The 24,294-nt window shown below is 37.5% G+C and overlaps 1 protein-coding gene across 1 annotated transcript in view; it reads left to right on the top strand.

Moving 5' to 3' along the window:
- LOC129748136 (uncharacterized) overlaps positions 1-23,822 on the top strand; it is a 102,975-nt gene extending 79,153 nt beyond the window's left edge. The window contains exons 2-3 of the mRNA XM_055742635.1: positions 21,305-21,518; positions 21,586-23,822. Coding sequence (XP_055598610.1) covers positions 21,305-21,518; positions 21,586-22,742 — 1,371 coding nt within the window. The 3' untranslated portion in view covers positions 22,743-23,822. The remainder of the gene's footprint in view (positions 1-21,304; positions 21,519-21,585) is intronic.
- The last annotated feature ends 472 nt before the right edge of the window (positions 23,823-24,294 follow it).

Here is a 24,294-nt window from a genome sequence, read left to right as displayed (position 1 = left end):
AGCAAGTTCCGGGGTTGTGTTAGGGAAGAATGACCCTGGCAGGCATCCGGGGCTGGAGTTTTTCACCGGCAAGAGCAAGTTCGGTGTGGACGACAAATTTAAGAAGAAGAAAATGTCGAACCTCGCCTCCAAATATCTCGTTTGGCAGGCCATCTGCTCTTGCGGACTGATGAGTGAGCCTTTCGTGACAAAGGGCATAGTAAATGGCGAGATCTACAAATCTGAGTGCCTCGAGAAGCGCCTTTTTCCGCTCTTGCAGCAGCACGACGTAGCTCCGCTATTTTGGTAAGATTTGGCATAATGCCACTATTCTAAAATTGTCCTGGAGTGGTATGAGGCCAATTCTGTCCATTTTGTTCCAAAAGACATGAACCTGTCAAACCGTCCGGAACTATGCCCGGAGGAGCAGTACTGGGCAATAATATAGCGGGAACTTTGGAAGAGCAAGAAGACATTCAAAAACGAGAAGAACATGTTAAGAAAATGGAAAAAAACTGAAAAACTGGTACCGGATGACACTGTAAAGACTTTGATTGAGGACATCGAGCGAAAATGCGTTCAATTTTGCACTCAAGGCTCCATCGACTAATATTTCTTTTGATTTTTGAAGTAAATGTATGTATAAAACTACTCTGAAATTTTGGTTTGATTCTAAACATTATAAGAAAATTGACATTTTCGGTGTCGCAATAATTTCGTGTTCGCCCTTTAGGCCAAATCGTCAGATGAAACAAGTCAAGCTGTAGCTATATATAATATTGTTAACTTCATCGAGTTCAATTCGCTTCTAGATTCTGCGGCAGAAAATGCTCATCGTGCCCCTTTTAATGGTGCTTATACTGCCCCAATGGGGGGTTCTCATCATGAACCTACGGTGGCTGATTTTCAGCTTTTTGCTAGAAATTTTAAAATGCATTTTTAAACTTTTTATCTACTTTTTCAAGTTTAAATCACAAATTATAGCTGTTTTCTATGGTTAAATGAGCGTCATTTTTAAGATGACCATTATGCTCTTATCTACTTCCAACTTCACGACAATGGAGTAGATCGCGTTATTTTAGGCCAAAAAAACGCTAATTCGAGATCCGGCTCTATGGACCAAATCTTTTGTCGTCTCTTGGCTTCAGCACACGACCAGTTGAATTTTGAATAAACTGGAGAGTGACCTAACTCGTACGTTTGGTGCCATTTAGAATTATTCAGCCCTCCGACCAACATTTAAGTAAAGATTTAGTCAAACGAATTAAGTGTGGTCTAACAGAATTGATTTTAAAGTTTGATAAATTTCCCATCAAATTTATGTTAATGACTTCAAATTAAAAAGCCTCACAACGTGAAATCCTCTAGCCGTCAAAGTACAATTTTGTTGAAAATAACCTAAAAGTTTACAACCATGTAATTAGCTAGCTCTACCGAACGTGCCTTCAACAGGTGGCAAATCGGCGCCCAAAAATCGATTTCGCATTGCCGAGTCGATGCTAACATGTGCACATATGTAGGACAAGATTGGATTTTTGATGACACAATTTAACATTTAGGTAAGTAAGATATGGCCAGAATTTCACAACGTGAGAAAAGTCACGGCATGGCGCGATACCACTCTGCTGCTGCTGCTGCTGAGCTGACTAATAATGTGCGTGATTTGTTGCCACTGTTTCCACCCAACTAAAACGGAAAACAATATCTGAAGTTATTTTTTGTTTATCATTCCCCGAAAGGTATCTCTCAATTTCGACGCACGTCATTGAAGATAGGTTTTTGTGTTCAACGATTGGGCTTTGGGTACCTATACGAGAGCCATTGAGTGTGGTAAAGAAGTAGTAATACGTCTAGGAGCTGACATTGATGATCGAATGTGTAAACAACTTCGAATTAACGCCATTTGTCAGCGCGTCCTACCACGCCATGGTATGAATGGTTGGTAAATGTTGAAATTTGCTCCGCAATTTCGAGGGAATCCCCTGTTGGAATGTCATGCAGATACGATTTTTTTCTTCTTTCATTTTCGTACTTCTCCTCCCCAGGGTGGTCCAGTTATGCAGGGATTTCCACTCAAACGCGGATGTTGCCCGGTTAATGGGGAGACTAATGAGAAAGAAATTAATGATGGACCCGAGAGATCAGATGATCTGTCTTTTGCGACAGCGCAAAGCAACACTGTGTGTATCTAAATATACGAAGGGGATGAACATTTGGCGAGTATTTTGGATAGCAACGGCAAACGGTACCTTCCAATGAGCTACAAGCGGCCGCAATTAGCCTACCATAAATTGCTTGTCCTTTGATCTTTGCTGCTTTATTTAGATCAACGGATATTCGTTGAGGTTGAGCAACATGACGGCATTGGAAATCGGTCGGTTTACAATGCTGTATCCCACGCATGACTAATGTTTCCTAATGAATTGATCGAAACATAGATTCTTTTTAATGGAGAAAGTCATATAATGGATCACTGTTCAATTTTTTACCATTTTCAATTTTTTTTCTTCAAATCACGAAAATTGAGAAAGGCTTATCTCTCTACTTCTTTCGATGATTAATTCAATTAAGTTATATATACACCTAACAATTTTTCCTAATTTGTTTAGAAATCTCAAAAACAACACCTCATTCTCATGTAAAGTTAAGAATGTAACTAAACATTATGAAAGTCTAAAATGTTCACAAATTTTAGTAAATTTTAGATATTAGCAAGTATTCCCCTAGCAATCTGCCCTTTTTGTTAAGGTTTTGCAGTGAGCAAAACATGGTGATCTCATATGCCGAATCACACGTTAAGCCATCATGAGAAAGTTTTGACAGCTGACTGAAGTGTTCACGAAAAAGGGGGTCCAGGGATTCCAGGTGTTTGAGATAAAAAAAAAACCAGAGAAATTTGGAAAAAAAAGTCTGTGTATGTACAAACGTGCACAAGCGAAATTTGGTATCAAATAATGGTTTAGCGATGATTATTGGCGGTGAGCGGATGCATTTTGATGTTTTCGAGTAGAGAATGTACCGAATATTCGGTCGGCCGAATAATCGGCGCCGAATATCGCCGAAAAACCGTTAAGCCGAATATTCGGCTCACCGAATAGTTGAGCGAATAGGCCGAATAGGCCGAATATCTACTACAGACTTGTAAATTTTTAAAATAATTTTTGATAATTTATAAAATTTATAAAATATCCAAAAGTTATATTGTAAAAGCTACACAATCATTAAAAACTTATGGTTTCAGCAAAACATGTAAGGTGTATCCCCGTATATTTAACTGTAGATCGTACAGGAGAATGCTGAACGGTATCGCTTTATACTTTGATTATAGTTTATTCCAGATTTTCTGGATATATTCTGGCTTGCCCATAAATCAAGTAAATAATCCAGATAAGTCAAATCTGGACGGAATGTCCAGATATTGTTTAATACTTACCGAGGTTTGTGTAGGGATGAGATGAAGAATATACAGAAAATAAATCAAATTTAATTAGGAAAAAAATAAAATAATAGTTGTATTCGGCAACACTGTAGATGAATAAAATAAAATAAATTTCTATGAGAACATTTGCTATTTTGGCAGCACTTGTTTAGGTGAATCTCTGAATTGAGATTCGTGAAATCACGACAGTTTGCTGGGGTTTATTCAGATTATTTTCTGAATCAAATGAAAAACTCAAATTCCTCTTATTAATTATTTAGATTTTGTGTTTAATTTTTCAAAAATTTCAAAATTTCGACATAAGTTTTTCCCTTTTAAATTTTAGTTTTAACAAAAATCGCTCTGGTTGTTTGACCGTCTGGATACGTGTGGTTGAAAGTATGGTATGCCTAAGATTAAAGATAATCTATTTTTTCAGCAACTATTTTAAAGATATTTTGCTCAAATCCGACCTTAATCTAATTCAATATCAGAGAAGCATTTTCAAAAAGCTTGACACCTGTTTCGACATTTTATATCCCAGATTTGACAGGAACGCAACCGCTTTGGTGATAAAAGCCCTCGAAGCGACTAGTCATCTGATGTCTTTTCAGTTATTGGTGAAATTTAAAAAATCAGAAAGACCGCTTCTTAAAAAATATCTTGTCCTACATCATCCGATAATATCATCTGGTTGAAAATAATCGACTTAAAACATGAGGGGCATTAATAATGAAGAAAAAGAAAGCATTGAAATAATCGCTTAAGGTTTTTTCATTGAAAACTCAATAGAATATTCGACCGAATATTCGGCCGAATATTCGTTTGGCCGAATAGTTGAAAAGGTCAATATTCGGTATTCGGCCGTTCGCCGAATACCACTATTCGGTACATCTCTATTTTCGAGATTAGGAATGTAAAAATTAGGGGTATAAGAACAGTTTTCATACTACATATATCTGTCAAATTTAGATTCATCAGCACACAGTATTCTAAGAAACGTGTATTTTGTAGACCAAGTAAAAAATATATTCTACTTCACCCAAAATTCAGCCTCTATGCCGATGGTGAGTAATCAATATTATAGTATTATTGGCATAAATAGGCCCCACTGATTTCGGCCATTTCTGGGGTAGCAAAAAAAATTACACATTATTTAAAATTTATAAAAATAATAAAAGAAGATTAAAAAACTAACTTATTATATATTTCTCTCCCTCGTAGAAATGAGCAGGTTCTTGCTGTATTTGTGCAAAATACAAACAACCAAAGGGGTTGAAAAAAAAACCATGAATACAAAAACACCTGCAATTTAAAACAGTGATGCCAACGTTTGTTTTCCTCAGATTTTCCGGGCTCCAGAGCACTCGAAGTAGAGTTCCTTCTATTCAGGAGAAATTGAGTGTTGCGAGAGTCGGTTAGCTATCTCCCAGTCCCACAGGAATTCTTCTTGTTTTTGACAGTTCAAATGTCATTTAGAGCTGTTTTCCTGTAATTCAGAGGATCATGGTCCCGAGCGGAATAATTCCAATTTTAGTGTGTACAATAAGGCGGCAAAAATCGTTTTTTTTTCGTGTAGAGAACCAAAGATTGTAACCAAGGCGTAATTAAGTAGAAGGTAGTCTCACTTTGGCAAACAGTAGACGAGGGTTGGATGTTGTAAAGGGGGCGAAATTAAGCTAAAATATTGATAGCTGGTTGGCTGGGATGTCAGGTGCCTATTTGTTAGTAAAATACGGATTTTCGTCCAATTGTCAAGATAGAGCTCAGGCACCGGTTTTGCCCTAATTGTTGTTCAGAGTACACGGATTTTCAGAACTTGTAATATTTGATTTAGAAATCAATATAAATGAATCAAACATAATCCGTTTAAGCCAGATTGTAAAAGAAACCTTGCTTGTATGTTATTTTGTTATTTTTTATTTATTGTAGGTCGGCATGATTAAGGTTGCCAGATTGCCCGGTTTTGCCTGGTTATTTAAAATAAAATTTGGAAAAAGTCCGGTCCGGCCCGGTTGCCTGGATTTCATTGGAAAAGCCCGGATTTTGCCCGGGTTTTTTCTCATTTTTATTCTCAAATCACACCTAAAAACAAATTGTGTCATAAATTTTTTTATTTATGCGTTCAAAACGAAATTTTCTGAGCAAGTTTCATGAAAATAATTATGAATGGTTTTTTGGAAGGCTGAAATACGTTTTAATATCTTTTGATAAATTTTTGATTGTTTTTCAATTTTTTTTTTCATGATTTTTGATAAGTTATTTCTATATAGGTTTTGACAAAATTTGGCCGGATATTGACAGGATTTTGGTCGACCATTTTGAACACAAATGCCCGGATTTTGCCAGGTTTTTAGATAAAAATAGACCGGTTAGCCCGGCCCGGATACGAGCTGAAAAAATTCTGGCAGCCTTAGGCATAATACCTGCACCCATAGAAGAGGATGCAAAAATCCAAAGCCAATTTAGAAAATCTTTGTGTCGAAAATGCGCTGAAAAGTGTACTTTATGAAGTCGCTGAACACAAATAGCAGGAGCTGCCGAAGTCGTTTGGCGTGTGACAAAGGATCGACCAAGGATTGACTACACTAACATGGACAATGATGCCTTTTAATATTAAGGAAAAATTGAACATAAACGAAAAAAAACATTGTATCTTCTTATTGAAAGTGAATTGCCTGAATTACATGTCCTATAATTCGGAAAGAAACAGTTTCAAGCTCACTGGACAATATAGGTAAAAACCCTGATAGTCACTGGGGAAAACCGTTTCGGACATACAGGACAATTTGACTGTTGTTTTTCTGAGCTGTTTTGCTGTCCTGAAATCGTCCTATGATTTTAGCTGTTGAAAATACAGGACGGAATCGTCCCGATCACAGGTGAAAAGATCAATGTATTCGGAAAAATTGTCAATACGACACTACCTGAAATATGATGATTTCTAACTTTTTGGAAGAACTTCCAAAGAAAGTTATTTTTCCTAGACGCATTGAAGTACATATTCATAAAATCTATAATCTTGCAACATAACATTTTTATAATGGAAAACTCTTTAATTATGAGTAGATTTTCAATATTGTTTTGAATTCATCCTAATTTTTTAGGCTAGGAATTTATGTCGGAACAGTCTTACTTAACATAATCACTAAATACAGATATTTAGTGTTGCCTAAATCGAACCGTTTATTTTGCATTTAGCAATTTTTATTGTTTTGTTTATAATTTTTGTTTTATTTTGTCATCACACACACACATAGGATCTCAGTGAAACTTTATGTTTCTTTGAAGAGATATTTTTCCTTAACTTTAAGCGTACATTTTTCGAAGCTATGATTGCTATCATCTTACAAATGGTAAAACCACCAGACTACAGAAAGTGTACTATGTATGCCATGACCGGGATTCGATCTCATGAGCTTTAGCGTAGATGACTTGAACTCTAACCAGTACGCCAAAGCCGCTGGCAAATTTGCTATTTTTGTCATTCTTCATCATTTCTTGGCTATTTTTTGTCATTTTTAGTTTATGGTTTGTATTTGTTTTTCTATTTTATGAAATTATCATCTTTTTGTTATTTTTGTGTTCTTTATATTTAAAAAACATTGTTTTTGTTGCTGTATTTTATCACCATTAGAGAACGTAAAAACATATTTTTGGAGTTTGTCTAAAGGGTGTAAAATAAGGTTGCCAGAATTTTTTCAGCACGTATCCGGACTATTCTATCTAAAAACCTGGCAAAATACGGGCATTTGATTTCAAAATTGTCGACCAAAATCCGAGAAAATTTGGTCAAAACCTTGGAATAACTCATCGAAAATTAAAAAAAAAAAAACTTGAAAAAAACATTTTATTCATTAAAGCTTATTAGCAGATTTCATATCGTATTTTAAGCTTTCAAAACACTTTTCATGATAACTGTTATGAAACTTACTCGAACAATTTTGTTTTGGGCTAGTGAATAAAAAAATTTGCAACAGAATTTGTTTTTTTAGTTGGATTTGAGAATGAGAATGAGAATAAATCCGGGTAAAATCCGGACTTTTCCAATGAAATCCGGGCAACCGGGCCGGACCGGACTTTTCTCAAATTTTATATTGAATATCCGGGCAACCCGGATAAAACCGGGCAATCTGGCAACCTTAGTGCAAAAGGCGTGTAAATCGAATATTTGTTTATTAAAAAAATCAAAGTATCTTTCTTAAAACTCCGGTTGACCTAGTCCAAATTGGCGAGCCTTTCGTTTAACGCCTGCCACCAGATTTTGTACAGTCACCTTATTCACTTTCTTTGCCGCAGAACGCCAGTTCCCAGTAAGCGCGTCCTCTCATAAATCGACAGAGCATGCAAAAAATTGAGAGTTGAGTCACCGAACTTAGAATAAAACGGTTAATTTCGGCGACACTAAAAAGAACGCAAGAATTCTCATTCGGTTTGTCCTGCCGAGATACCTGGAGGCAACGAATACGAATGCGTACATGCGAAATCAGTTTGAATCGTACTCTCGTACGGTGTGGTCGCACTTTACCCCGTCTTTTTTATATGCGTGCTTTCAATCGTAGCAGTCGACTTCGCTCGCAGGCAGCCAGACACGCGTCTCGAAGAGAAACATACAAACACGATTCGGGTTGTTTTCGTGTGTTTCTCTGGAGGGCGTGTCTTAGCTTAATTCGTGGCACTCACCCAAGGCACGCGTATGGTGTGTTCCTCTCTAACGATGTGATGATGCAAAATCGCCAGAGAGATCGTTACGATCCCTCTGGCGATTTGAGTTACCTCTCTGCCGATTCAAATTTACCGGGTTTGCTTTGAACTGCTTCCCAGTAAACATGAATCGGCAGAGAGGTAACTCAAATCGCCAGAGAGATCGTAACGATCTCTCTGGCGATTTTGCATCATCACATCGGCAGAGAGGAACACACCATACGCGGGCCTTGGGTGAGTGACACGAAATAATCTAAGACACGCCCTCCAGAGAAACACACGAAAACAACCCGAATCGTGTTTGTATGTTTCTCTTCGAGACGCGTGTCTGCCTGCCTGCGAAGTCGACTGCTACAATTGAAAGCACGCATATAAAAAACACGGAGATAATTGCGACCACACCGTACGAGAGTACGATTCAAACTGATTTCGCATGTACGCAATCGTACCTAGGAAGCGCGTCCTCTCAAAAATCGACAGAGCATGTAAAAAATTGAGAGTTGAGTCACCGAACTCAGAATAAAACGGTTAATTTCGGCGACACTCCAAGAACACAAATATTCTCATTCGGTTTGTCTTGCCGAGATACCTAGAGGCAACGAATGCTAATGCGTACATGCGAAATCAGTTTGAATCGTACGCTCGTACGGTGCAGTCGACTTCTCAGGCAGGCAAACACGCGTCTCGAAGGGAAACATACAAACACGATTCGGGTTGTTTTCGTGTGTTTCTCTGGAGGGCGTGTCTTAGATTATTTCGTGGCACTCACTCAAGACACGCGTATGGTGTGTTCCTCTCTGCCGATGTGATGATGCAAAATCGCCAGAGAGATCGTTACGATCCCTCTGGCGATTTGAGTTACCTCTCTGCCGATTCATGTTTACTGGGTATTCGTTGTCTCTAGGTATCTCGGCAGGACAAACCGAATGAGAATTCTTGCGTTCTTGGGAGTGTCGCCGAAATTAACCGTTTTATTCTAAGTTCGGTGACTCAACTCTCAATTTTTTGCATGCTCTGTCGATTTTTGAGAGGACGCGCTTACTGGGTAACAGTTTTTTGGGTCTTCATAAGGTTCTGCCCAACTATTGCCCGATATTTTTCGATTGTGCGAAGTTCTGGTGTGTTGGGAGGTTGTTCTCATTCTTGGGCAGGGAAACAAATCGAGCAAAACTTATAATGATAACTGGTTTATCACTTGTTTAGCTCTTAGCGTTAAATAGTTGCGAGAACGCAAAGACTTTTCATCTGTTTTCAATGACGATCAGGATATCTCACTTGAAATAATTTTCTCTCAGTCAGTTCTAGTTCTGAGAATATTTTCTGCCAAAACTGGAATCCAGCAAGAGAACAAACGCACAGAGAGTGTTTTTTCCAGCTTTTTGCGTTGATTCTGACTCTCCGCGCCCTTAGCTTCATGAAAAATAGAGAGAAATTATTTCTTGTCCGCGTGCGAGGACTTATCTTTAACGTTAAAAGAAAAGATAAATTTGAATCCGAATGCACAACTTATCGAGAACAAAATTGAAATTGATATGTGCTAGAATAGTGTGCTTGCGGATGAAAATCTCTCTCACGGGTGTTTTGATCGGCATATTCTTTCGCAGGATAACGATTTTTGGATTTCCTTTCCTTGGGCATTATCTGAATGTTGTTAGCGGCATACCACTCCGTCGCCTTTTTCCATAATGGCAGGATGCCAAATCCGGCCAAAACACCACAGACAAGTCATGTTGCTTCAGGAAAAGCAGCAAACGCTTTTAAAGACACTCTTTCACGTAAATTTTATAGTTGACGATCCCGGTTGCTAAAAAAAGCCGCTTATCAAGCCACTACTGGTACTGATAGCTTGCCAGACGAGATATTTCTTGACAAACTTTGATAGTTTAATATGCTTGAAAATGTCTGCCACCTTTTCCCATCCGGTTGCTGTATAAAACTCTTGTCCCGGAAGCTGCCTGAAGTCTGCCTTGGCGTGGGATTCGTCGTCCAATACCACGCAATCAAACTTTGTCAACAATGTCGTATACAGCTTCAGAGATCTTGTTTTTGCCGTAAGGATTTTCTTATCGTTGCAATTTGAAGTCACTATCTTCTTATAGTCCAATCGTTTTTTAGCTTCATGTACAGTTGTAGACGATATTCCCAACTTATTTGCGACGTCTCGAACAGAGAGGTTGGGGTTGTGCATGAAAGCGCTAGCCACCCTTCTGTTCGTCACTCCTGCGCCCGACTTTCGGTTTCCCCCCGATCCAGGCTTCCTAGTTTTCGACAAACGTTCCCTGAACACTTTTCCCACATTGACGGTTGATTTGGCCACATTCAACGGTTTCGCTTTTTCTGCGCGCGTGTAGTTTGGATTTTCACGACGCATGTACAAAATTTTTATTCGTAGCCCCTGTTGCTTGGACGCTATTTTGTTAACTAAAGATCTAATGTCAAAATGCAATAGAATTATCATTCTACACACATACACCTACAGAATGAAGGATTTTCGGGTTTTATATGAATAATTAGGAACAATACGACGAATTTAATTTGACAACTTTTTGACGCGAACACCCTTTAAAATATATTGGCCCTTTTATGCCGAAAGCTAGAAAGTAATGTTGTTTTTGAAAACTGTTCGCCCAAATCGAATGATGCCAAAAACGAACGGGGTCTGTATATATAATAATTTATAGTCTGTGCTAATTTGATTATATTACTATACCAGAACATTTAAATTAACACATTTCCAAACACATTTACAGAAAAATGGATTTACGCAAGAATTTGTTTTCTGTAGAGAAAACTGATTATCTTTTATACTTAAGCTCTCAGCAAATCTATACACCAGCTGAACTTATAACTGTTGTTAGATTTTGTACAAAAATTCAAATTGTGTTGTAAAAAAGTTCCATAGCGGCCTCAAAGTTTCTTTTAGGACTCAAATTTTACTTATGCTAATTTTTATTACATGTAGAAGGAAATATTCCAACAAACTTAAACACAAACAGTGGAACTTTTGTAAATATAAATTGCAAGGTTTTGAGCAGTTTTTGACATTATTTTTCTATTTAATAAACTTTTAATTCACTTTTGATTAGTAAATATTATTGGATTCAAAACATCATTAAACTTATCATGTCTAATTTATTTCTCAACTATTAACATACACATATTGTTTACATCAATGATTTAAATAGCCTAGGGGTTAGACGCTCATAAAATAAATTTAAATAATTCAAATTATCTTAAGTCCGGGATCTCTGCGGTCAACAGAAACTGTTATTTTGACAAATTGCTCATCAATCGCATAAATCCGGCAACAAAAACGGATATCACAATAATGCACGAACCCGTTTTTTGCGTTCCTCGCTTCATACATCTGGTTGTCATCATCGGATCTTGCCATCCGACAATTTTCTCTGTTTTGAGGATGCTAGAATTTTCTCTATATGTGGTAATTACCAAACACAAAAGTAAACAATCATACCATCCTTTCTCTCGCCCTATTCGGCTCTCACATGAAACATATAATCAAACTGCATTCAAAAGCCTAGAACCCGGTGCATGCTGGAAAAAAAAGTTATGCTACAGAGTTCAACTTTCACGCAGAATTTACGATTCCTCGTCGACGTCGACGCCAAAGGGGCCTCTCTTAAGCCCGCAGTGGAAACATTTGCGGCGTATACTTATTTCTTTTTTTGAAGAGGGATTAACAGCGCTTACAGACGGATTTATAGAGTCCCTATCTCTTCGGCATGTCTCCGGTTCGGGTCAATCTTGGTTTGGTGATCTACCGGTCATTCCCGAAAACTTTTTGCCTATTTTGCTAGCCATTCCCATTCGTAAAGGATATGGTCGACCGGCCTTGCCGGCAATTTGTCACGCCCTTGTGAAATTTGCCTTCCACTCACCTACTGCAGATTCTGAAGTCCTAGCTCGTCCAGCAGAGGTCCTTGCAAAAAAAAAAACACCCAAAGCCAAGCTGTTTGCGCAGACTAATCCTACCGGTGGGAGACCTCCCTGTTTTTTTTTCGGAATATCGATACGAATGCTATACGACGAAAAAGCTTGCGTGGGCGCTACTCGAAAACAGCGGGTATGCTAATGGCTGTCGGACGGCAGCAGACGGGAACTAGACAGCCAAAACATTCGTGGAAAGATCTATTCAGATAAATCCTGACCCAAAGCTGAACAATCTAGTTTTTCTTAACGAAAAACAAGTCGGCCTATACCAATTTCATTTGCTTTAAGAAAAAAAAAAACATCCGGGTGATAATTGGGAATCGTCAACCCCATAAAAGCTCCATAACACTTACTAATCCCCGTATTAACAACTAGGGGGAGACCTACCGCTCCAACGCTCGAGCGTACTTTCCGATTGGTCAAACAAATATGTATCTTTCTCTGAAAACACTCTGTGACAGAGTGTGTCACGCAACTGACAACTCACTGGTCGATGATTGATGATTGGTTGAAAACAAAACGAAAAAATGAGCGAAAAATTCTGCTAGAAAGCCACGGGTACTACTGAGTGGTATCGAACAATTGATCAATGAGCTCAGCTCGGTACAAGGCTTGCTCGGAATTTCCTTACTATATCTTGTGTATTGATTAAATAAGTCGGGTGATCATCATTCCACTTTTTGGCGATTAGCCAGAGATTAAGATGGTAACCAGATTGTTAAGTACTTAGCGTATAATCGAACGGGAATTCCCAGGGTGCGAATTCATCTCAACCCAAAAACTGGAGTTCAAATGCGTGATGGGACTTTAATAGACGAGGTGACTTGAACGATTACTATTCGGCTTTTGTTACCAAGCATATAGAAAACAACGAATGCCGAGTGAAATAACAGGATCCGTTCAAAAAGTTTTGTAAGTTGTTCAAAACATTTTTCTTATTTCCTAGTTCGTATAAGGAACAACTTTGTTTTACAGCTTTTATAGTAAGTCCAACTGTTCAGTTTATGGTCGTTATATAATATAACGTTAGCTATACGGTATATTTGCATCATCAAACCGTCCCGGATAATGGATGTATACATAAGAGAGGGTGCGTGCTTTAATTGCATGTACTACAAATCTTATTGCATCGCTTAGCTCCCCGCGTCTCACGTCTCCCAGGAAAAAAAGCTCGTAGAAGGTGTTGAATTATTAATACACGGCATCGTCGTCGTCGTCGTCGTCGGCTCAAAGGAATTCATCAAATCGATCGTTGTCATTCGATCAGTTCTGCTGAGCAAACAACCCTACGATCGGGATGAATAAGCCAGTGATGCTTAAAATCCCTTGAGAAAAAAAAAAACCCTACAATCGCTCCAAAACTTCAAACTGCGGAATAGTTGTGCAACTGTAAAACAATTCATCGGATGAGTACGGACCACAGCAAACAGCCGTTGCAGGTAAGGTCGGGAGGCATTTTATGAAGATTCGGGAAGATTACTTACACGAGGATATCCTAATAAAAATACCTGTTTGATTATGATTGCAGTGGGATGTTCACAACTCAAAACAACTTACATTTGTGGAGATTCCAATAAAATGAGCCAAAAAAATTCATTAAACTACTAGGACAAATATGTATTTTCCCAAAGTTGTTTCTACGAAATGCCGCAATTGCATGAAGCCATACGTCTTTTCACCTGACGTCAAAAGATGCAAAACGTTTTGTGACAAATTCGACCAAGCATAAATGAGATGATGATTTTAGATTATGATTATCACTGATAACACCTTCATTGCATGCATCCGCTAACATTAGAGGCTAGTTTTTTTTTTTTTTTGTATAAAGCTCATGAAAACGGTTCCATTGACGGGTAGCTTCCGTGGTTAGCCATAGCTGATGATGAGTTAAGAAAGACGAAGAAAAGACGTTCCATACATGTTTACAGACGTCAGCCCTGCTTTGAGACAGCTTTCTTTCCGATCATTGACCTATGCTCCTCTAAGTGTTTCGCGAAACATGGCAAGGAACTTGATGTGATATTTTATTTAGACTTCCAAATTATCTTGTCGCAAAAGTTTCCTAGAAAGTGTTTTTAAGCTATAATTTACATAAAAAAATCCAGCATGTTCAGAACATAAATTTGACTTTTAAAAAGGCTCTATTGATTTTTCAATTATTATTTTACCTGCTTAAGCGCCAGTAAACCTGAGCATAATAAAGATCTTATCAGCTGATCTCATGGCAAAAATTATTTTCATCAAAATTAACATAAAAAAATGTACTCAAGCCGGAGATTATCTTTAATTTTCCTCTTTTTTCATTACTTATTTGTTTGAAACGAAATTTTCCTCTCGACTTTTTTGGATTTTGGAATTTTTTCTGATTTTGATCAGATTACCCGGATGGGAAAATTTAGTTTGATATGCCCGGTTTTTTTTAAGAACAACTGCTTGCAATTACCCGGCCCTGATACGTGCGAGAAAAATTCTGGAATTCTTATGTTTAATAGTGGCTTATGCCCTTCAGAATAAAGTAATAAGGCTCAAATACAACGAATTGTTAAAAGGAGCTACTACAATAACTGATTATTAACCCTCTAGCGTTTCTAGAGGGTTACTAAAATTGTCATGAAACCGCAGCGAATAAGTATTTTTACAATTTATTTTCGTTAAATGATTAAGAAAGGCGTTGTTCTAAGATGTCTTATCTAATGATGACAGATCACGGTATCTTTTTAGGAAGATTTCAAGAAAAAAAAATCGGCATCTCTGAAAATTTGCCACATTAAAGAGTCTACATCGGAGAGTCCAGAACAACTTCTTTTTAAGTTTCGCGAACAAAATACACGAGCATTTTTTTTATTTATGCTTATATGTGCCTAAAAACTTAATATTTTCCATTTTCTATGTATTTTTATTTATTTAATAGCTGACCCGGTGTGCTTTGTACACCCCCTAAAAATCAATTAATTGTGCGAATATAATTTCACTACAGGGTTGCTAGCGATTTTTTGTTTTGAAATTCCAAAGTTTTTCCCGGTTTTTCCCCGGTTATAAATTATGATTTTTCCATTTAAATATTCGTTTATTCAATATAAAATTATGATGAATAAAAAAAATTATTGAAAGGGACTCAAATTCCTAAAAATTGTATTCCAAAACTTGTTACCCGGTTAAAAACCATGACAAACACTTAGGCGTCTTTTAACACGTATTCTTTTCGTATCAAATTGACAAATTTTCATGATTTTTGAAAACAAATCTAACGAACTTGGCATCTGTTTCGTTGATTTGCTCCACAATTTCGAAGTTTTGCAAAAAAAATGGATATCAGTTGATCTTGAACTTTTCAACTTCTGTGAAATTTTCTTCTAGAATTTTTATAGAGTTCTAGAAAAAAATTGTATAGTTTGTATGGAAATATATAAAAAAAAATACGTTGAAACATATTTTCAAATCAACTTGAATGGAGATTTGTCTTACAAAACTTAAAGTCATTAGATTGCAGGAACATATTTAGTTATTTTCTGAATACAGTTATATTTTTTGCGCAAATCCAATGACATGTTTAGAGAAAAATCTTTTTTTCAATACAAAACAATGAATAACTTTAGAAGTGCCATAGACATTTAAATTAAAGATTCGTAAAAATATACAAAATCGTGTATAAGACAGGACTGAACATTAATTGTTTGACTGTAAGATATTATTCTGTATCAGGGTAAAGACCTTTGATTTCGACAGGAGATTGTTTTCCATATAATTTTTACATAAGACATATAAACGAGAAAAAATGTTCAGTCCTTTGGACCTTCACTTATCCAGGTTCGACTGCAGTTACTTTTGTTGATAATATTTTCATTATTAAATATATAACATTGGAGTTATGCTCGTAAGTATAGCACACTTGCGGAGAGCGAAAAAATTAGATATCTCATATTGCCCCGCAATTTGTTAAAAAAGTGATTCAAACTTCGTTTGTTTACTAATGAACGAAAATAACGAAAAAATCTCAAGCATGACAATTTTTCCGGTGATGTGCCGAAATTCCCGGTTTTTTCCCGGTTTCCCGGTGACAAGGTGAAATTCCAAAGTTTTTCCCGGTATTCCCGGTTCGCTAGCAACTCTGTCACTATAAATAAATTTTCGATATCTTCGCAATGAGAGCCTTTACATCAAATTATTATTAGAATACAAAGAAGATAAGATTCTCAGAATTTTTTAAACTTGATCTCAAATTGTTTTTTAATAATGTTTGTAAATTTGACATTAAAAACTCGTTTTTATTTTCTTTTCTTCCCTGCAGTGTGGGGAGGGCCCACGAACTGCCATAACAACATTTTTGTAACAAAATAACATCACATTTAACATAAGGCTCCATTTGCTCGATAAGTTTTAAATACTTTACTTCTTCCCGTTTCTTCTCTGGAAGAAGGAGGGGTTTTGAATCATTAAAAAAAATCCGTCCATGCAAAATAAGATTTTCTTAGCTTGAAATTTTTTAAAAACTATGCGATAAAACCTCTTCTATTCCCGGCTCTTTACTGTATAGAATATCTCCTTTAAAACTCGAACTCGAAAACGTTGGATAAATTCTCAAGTTATACAAAAATTGTGCGGAACTCCTTTTCCTCTCTCTTATTCCCCACTGGAAGGTGAAAAGGGGTTTTTTTTAATAACCATAGAATCATTTATATCCCGTCAGGAATAAGAAAGAGAAGAATCTTAGAAAAGAGAGATCTAAGAAATATTTCTTGTATTTAAATACGCTTTCCAATTTGTTGCCATCTGCTAGATTAGCACTCGAGTTATTGAAAAGAATGTATGAGAGCTCCCCATTTCTATCGAATCAGTGAAAAAGGGAAGAAGCCTTAAACAATAAAAAAAATTCTACTCAAATACCTGCTGCTATTTTATTTGAATAATAAGTAATATTGTGTGAAAACCTCCCTCTTCCTTGCCCTCTTCCCGTTGAAAAAAGGGAGGCGTCTCGAAATATTAAAAAAAACATTTCCCGTACTCGAATAAACATCCAAGATAAATTTGGTTTTTTTGTTCGATTAGTTCTCGAGTGATTCATAAAAGGGAGTCCCTCTCCCCCATGCTTATCCCCCAGTGGAAGGACAGATGGAAACTTGACTCGTTGCCTTATGCCTTCCTTTTTTAAAATTTGGATGCATGATCTGATCTTATCGAATAATGTATTAAATTGTATGGATGGTGGAGTCCCAAATAGTCATTTCTCGTACTCGAATAACCACCCATGTCAAATTTCGTTTTATTTGCGTGATTCGTTATCGAACTTTGCAATAAAATGTATGGGAGCCATTCCCCTTTTTCTATCTTCACACTGAGAGGGAGGAGCCTCAAACCAATTTTAAAATATTTTTCCTAGCCATAAACCTTCGCATGCCATAGTTGGTTCCATTTGCTTGATTATTTCTCGAATTGTGCGAAAAATTGTATGGAAGCCCCTTTTTCCGCTTCCTATTAACCCATTAGAAGGAGGGAGGGGCACCAAACCATTTCATGAACATTTTTTATAACCAATTATACTCCCATACCAAATTTGGAATCATTTGTATGATCGGATCTCGAGTTATTAAAACATGTTTCTTTTGTTTAAGAGGCCCCCTCCCCACTTCCAGAGAGTAGGAGTGATCTCAAACTATTATAGGAACCTTTCCTGACCCTCAAAGACCCCTTTTGCCGAGTTTAACGCAAATCGATTCAATAGTTTCCGAGTCTATAGGCAACAGACGGACAGACAGAAATTCATTTTTTTATATATATACTAGATCAAGATTTTCATAGTATTTCGTCTCACGACATAATTTGATGAACATAATTCCTAAAATTCACTCGGTCCATGGCAACCGTTCTCCAGATGTGTTAAAATTAATCCGAAAATAAATAATAACTCCAAACATTTTGACGAAAACTTTCTACACCCATAGAAGAGGCGCGCAAGTCTCTGTGTCGAAAATGCACTGAAAAGTGTACTGTAGCAAAGATGATGTATGATTGGAAAAGCACCCTACTGGCATGGAGACTCAAACTTCCAAGCAAAATGATGCATTTGGAAAAAAATATATAGTGAGAATCGAACTCACTGCAACATTCCATCTCGGCTTGCCAGTCTTACCCAGTACACCAACTGAGTCGGTTAGCGAACGAAGGTGAATTGTCAGAGTCTTTCTGCGTCGACCGGTGCACCGTCTGAAGGATTCGTCTGCGCGAAGGAATACGATCGTATCGGGCCAGTAAGCAATCAAACCGGGCATTGAAGCAGAATGTAGTAGCCAGGACGTGCCCGGAAGTTATACAACAAGGTTCTAACGAAGTACCGTAAACTGGGGGAACTTTGATCGCTTTTTTTTTATTCATTTTTGAATATTTTGAAAGGGGTTGCTTTTTCGTAACACCTAAAAGCTTTTAAACACTTACTGAGGTGAGCAGTATAAAACATGATCATTAATTGCAGCTAACTCAAACGAAATTGGTGGTAATTATTAAATGTTTGTTACAAAACCAGACTTCGAGTTTCGGGGTAACTTTGATCACTACGGTTTTTACGTATCTCAACATGTTCAAATTTATTATTTTGATGCCATTTAGCAAAGAAGGCTCAAAATATTGATAACAGTTATTTTTTATTGGACTCAATTGAATTTTTCTACGTTTTCTTTCAAAGACAAATATACTCAAAAGATGGACAATGTTGCTGCATACATTTAGGGGCAAAAATTATAAACATTTTTCAAAATTTTTTGGTCTCAAAAAGAAATGAAAATATTACCAACATGCAATTCCCTAAGTCCTCGCACTGTTCCCATGTTCTTGTTTTCTTCAAACTGAACCATTTGGTAGTGTTTTTAGCCATTTGTTCTATGTGGGCTTTCTCATGGAAAATGACATCCAAAAATTGTCATCAAATGACCATAAAAAAACACTCAAACTAAGTCTAAACAAAGAAAAAAGTTGATTTTTCATATATAACCACCCATTTGCTCCAAAATGCTTAAATTTTATCAGGAGAGATGTTTGTTTGTGAGCCTTCGAAAAACCAGATATTATAACGTTTTAAAATTACATTTTAAGTAACATTAAAAATCACCTAATAAAAACAAAATTTAGCGTATTTGTAACTCAATTTATAGGCTTTCAAACGTAGTAAACAGTTTTCAGATATTTTAACTTTCTACTTAGTTAATGATGATTATATGCAAAAATTTCATGTTGATCAAAGTTACCCCGCTGATCAAAGTTCCCCCAGTTTACGGTACGACGGATGCATCCTCATGGATGACGGAACGCACGTGGAGATGGATTTTGGGCAGCTTCCTGGCCAAAAATTTCATAAAGCCACTGGTCGGGGTTTTTTTTTTTTTTTTGTTTCGATTATAGTCGTTTTACCATTATCATGGCATTCGCGACTTTATCAACGTTACAGTTGGCGGATCGTTATTGAAAAACTTATCCGGTACAACTGTGTTCGATGTTTACTCTTGGGCTCGAACTCGCGGACATCGGCTCAGGAGACAACAGACTTGTCAACTGAGCTATATCACAAGCCCAACTGGTCGGGGTGATGTTCCCGGCAAGTTCAAATTTGTTTTTGTCGATAAGTTTGCAAGAAAGTGTTTTATCTAACAAGGTATTTGCAGCTGCGAATGGAAAACCCCGGTTTTTTTGACAAACAAGACCATGGACTCCAAGATATACAAGGAGGAGTGCCTGAGCACTTATTTTCCAGACATTAAGTCTCAGAAACGACCATGAAAGTTTTGGCCAGATTTGGCAAGCAGCCACTACAGTGGTATCGGGACAACGGGGTGGATTTTGTCAAAAAGGACATCAACCCACCCAACTGCCCTCAATTCCGCCCTATCGAAAAATATTGGGCAATTGTCAAGTAGAAGATGAAAAAGAATGGTAGGACGAATCGGGATGCAACAGAGATGAAGAGATGGTGGGTTAAAATGGTCGCTGAGGTCAGCGAACAGAGTGTCCAAACTATGGTGCGTGGTATTCGACGAAAAGTTCGAAATTTCATTAAAACCACATCGGAATAATTTTTTAAAATAATTTTTCCTTTAAAGTGCAATAAAAAATCTACATTTTGAGTACAAAACTTTTTTATTTCGTTAACATAGCTTCGAGATAGACTCGCCCAGATTTAAGATGATCTATTCTTTATCCTTGCTGGCTGATTGTTTCCATCCTGCTTTGTTTTGTGATAGGATATGGGATATGTTTTATTTGATTTCTTTCAGACATATGCAATGCAGTTGCACTGGGAGGACAATGCCAGTTATAGGAAAGCTTGTTAATGCCGGTTCGGCATAGAATCTTATACCTATAATCCCACCTCGAAAAAAGTTCATATTTGTGGATGTAAACTTAGCTGAACTGGCAACATTGTAGAAAATTTACAAAAATACAGTAATAAAGATTTATTCTCATTTTCGTAGATGACGGAAAGAATTAAAGAAACATAAGCTATCAAAGAACGAAAGAACATAAGCCGTAAATATCATGAATTTTTCGAAAAAGATACAACAGCTCACAGCTCACAGCTTAAATCCCGAGTCGATGGGTGGGGTTAGAGAAACAAGAGAGATCAATAGCGGGAAAGATCACATGCGGGATATACATTGTGTTTTCGATAGAAGGTCCAGCAGTTGATCGGCAGAGCTCGATTGCTCGGGTTCGCCGGTTTCATCACGTTCACCGTGGTGAAATTTGTACTGAAGCGGAGATTGCAGGTTCAAGTCCTGCCGGTGAGCCGTTGTATCTTTTTCGAAAAATTCATGATATTTACGGCTTATGTTCTTTCGTTCTTTGATAGCTTATGTTTCTTTAATTCTTTCCGTCATCTACGAAAATGTGATTATTTTCAGGTACAAAGATGTACCAAACGATTTCATAACATCAGTATTGATTTATTCTCCTTGACATTCCATTTGTATAAAACCTGCATGTTGAACCCATTCCCTCGGGGTTTGGTTTTTATGCGTTTCACTAGATCAATTTTCCGGCAGTTGCAATTGGCATATATGGTTGCATTGCATTGCTGCTATTCTGATCGTCCAAATTGGTTTCAGCTTTGAGTCACCAGAATGTTTTTTCCATGTTTTCCTTGTCACGCCTATATTCATATTTACTCCAATATTACGATACTCGTATATGATGTTTTCAAATATAAGCACTAATTACATAAGCAATCGAAGAACTAATCCCATTTCCCGTTTCTCGCTTCATTCACAGATGAACATCAGCCAGCAGGAGTACGAAACCAAATATCGAGAGTACCTGGAGCGGGTCAATCGACGCAACGCCAATCGCGAACTCAACCGGAGGATACGTCGGGACGTTGAATTCGAACCCGAACAAGAGACTGAGTCGATGGCGGACGACGACACGCCGGACGAAGAGGACAGCTGGGTGGAACAGCGACATCTCTACAGCTTCCCAAATTCTGGTAAGATTGATAATACATACAAGGGAATAAAATAATTAATATTTGCTTTATTATTACTTTTCGGTAGGTCACAAACTGAATCATCAGAATTTGCGGCGCAAGCGATCTTTAAGCAACAACTATGACCTGGTCTACATCCGGTTCGATGTACCAACCAGAAATGCAACTACCGGTGAGCTGACGGGTATCAACTCACCATCCATGTATCACGATCCCTTCGAACATCATGGAGCTCATCATCATCGAAGGCATCACCAAACGCTCTCGGAACTACCGCCAATATCACCGGAGAACATCGAAGAGTCTTCACTGAATCTGATGTTAACGTGGGCTCGAATACCGAATGGAGAACTTGGGGCAAATGGCAACGGTAAACAGCCTCAAATGCCTGCTTTCGTAGAACATGATCAACAACACGGCCGCAATAGTCGCAAAGGAAGGATCAAATTCAAACACAACGGACAAAGCAATGCTATTTTAGGTTCCGGAAAGAGTGGTAATTTTATGGAACCTAGCCATCATCGAGGTGGCAAAACCATCAACTTACACATTTATCAGCTGGTTGAGCCCTATGAAAGACATTGGCTAACGACCAAGACTATTGCATTAGCGGATATTGGCTTCAACGATAAGAAATGGTTCCAGCTGCCGATGGATGAAGCTGTCCGTACATGGCTTGATGGATCTAGAAAGAATCTCGGACTGGAAATCTATTGTGAGAACTGCTTCAACAACAACGTTTTTGTGATTCACGATTCGTCTCCTTTCTTCACAACCTACGACGAAATCCCGGTCCTAAACGTAGTCGGTCGATTGGTGCAACGGGAGAAACGATCCAAAATTCAGCGGTTTCGACCGACGAAGTCAGATTACATTTCTCCCCCTAAGCACACGTCCTGTACCTCGAACAATAAACGATGCTGTCGGCATCCCCTTCTGGTAGACTTCCGCGACCTCGTGGGATACGACTTCATCATTCAACCAAAGACATTCGACGCTGGATTTTGTAGGGGTCGTTGCCCTTACAAATACAACGCAGCTAATAACCATGCCCTTATTCAGAGTATGCTACACGAGCATAAAGATTACAACGTTCCCAAGCCATGCTGTGCGCCGTCCAAGCTCGAATCGATCGATATTCTCCACGCGGATCCGGTAAATCCTCAACGACTGAAAGTGAGCACTTGGATCAACATGAGGGTAACAGAATGCGCCTGCACGTGATTGATTCGTTTCAAGCTTTCTAATTTGAAAGATATTTTTTTCGGAACATAAACTCGAAGATTGCAGAAAAACGGACTGTTTGAATATGAATAAGCTTCGAAAAAAAAACTTTCTGTAAAGCAGCTTCAATCAAACCCTGCAAATCATATCCCTGATCATTTGCATTTATGAGCCTTGGACTGTGCGAACGAAAAAAAAAATTTTGACAAAAAATTACGAAAATTTATACTTCATCGATAAAATCCTTCAAACATTTGGATTGAAAGGCATAGGGCCGGGTTGATAACCAATAGTATTATTTACGAACAACAAAAACGAGAATAGGAAGAAACAATAGCTGTTACTTTCAACTTGCAAACGAACAAAATGTAGCGAAATGTAAGCCACACAATACAAATATACGTTAAGTTCATCCCATGATAATAAGGCAATGGAAGAAACCCGAATAAACAATTGCGGTTGGACACTCGTTTCCAACCATACCCCCATTTCCTGATTGTAATTAGTGATAATGACTTGAAAACTTTATTTATAAATTATTTATTTCTACCGTTAGTGAAGAATTTTAAGTTGACCTGAGAAAAAAATAGATCTACTTACGAAGAAAACAGAAAACAAAGCGAGTGTGTTATATAAGCTAAGTTTAAAGTATTTCTTCTAAACAATTCTCTCGAACAAACGAAAACTCAGAACGCTAGCCAAAGGAAACCCGACAACCTGATACAAAATAAATGGGTAATTTTTGTGTTTTTTGTCGTAAGCTCAAAGGAGTATTTTACATATAGGGGAGAAAGAGACGAATTATTTTCTTTGAGTGTGCATGATGACGTTGTGATCGGAAGAGTATCACACACACAGTTATAAATATTTATTTCCCGGCACATCTCGTTTTAAAAAGATATGAACGTACATCCATGTTCTCTATCGTCGTAACAATGTTTTTGTTTTTATTTTCTTGAATGAACAAAAAAAACACATTCAGGAACAATGAGTCAAAACAAGTCTCATCTCCTGGTAGTGTACCGAAGAAATACAGAAGAAACAGAATCATGTTCAAATAAATAGTATTTAGAAATATAACTCTTCACATTAATATACTTTTGATATCCGAAACTCCATTAGCAGAACTAATGTGCTTCAAAATATCTAACATTTGAAATTTAAAAACTAAATTTATTTTTGTAAATTTTGAGTGGTTTTACCAGAACGGCTTCCGTTCGTGATATGGTGAGAAAAGTCGGGACCTCGACGTCTAACGTGATGCGTGCTAAGGAGCGACTTGGGCTCAAGACGTACCGGAAGCAAAAAGCAACCTTAAAAGAACCCAAATCAAGCAGCTTCTGTCAAACCAAGAGCCCGGAAATTGTATGATTCGATATTTTCCAAAAGTTCTGGGTGCATTATCATGGACGATGAAACGTATGTGAAATTCGACTATAAAACCCTTCCTGGGCCACAATACTTCACTGTACGTAAGGACAAGGATATCCCCGAAAAGAAGAAGGCCATTTTCACCGAACAATTTGACAAGAAGGTTATGGTGTGGCTGGCA

The sequence above is a fragment of the Uranotaenia lowii genome, chromosome 2 (genome assembly GCF_029784155.1).
Source record: "Uranotaenia lowii strain MFRU-FL chromosome 2, ASM2978415v1, whole genome shotgun sequence".
In the NCBI taxonomy this organism is placed as follows: Eukaryota; Metazoa; Arthropoda; class Insecta; order Diptera; family Culicidae; genus Uranotaenia; species Uranotaenia lowii.
Note: the sequence above shows the minus strand (reverse complement) of the source record. Positions and strands in the feature narration are given on the sequence as shown.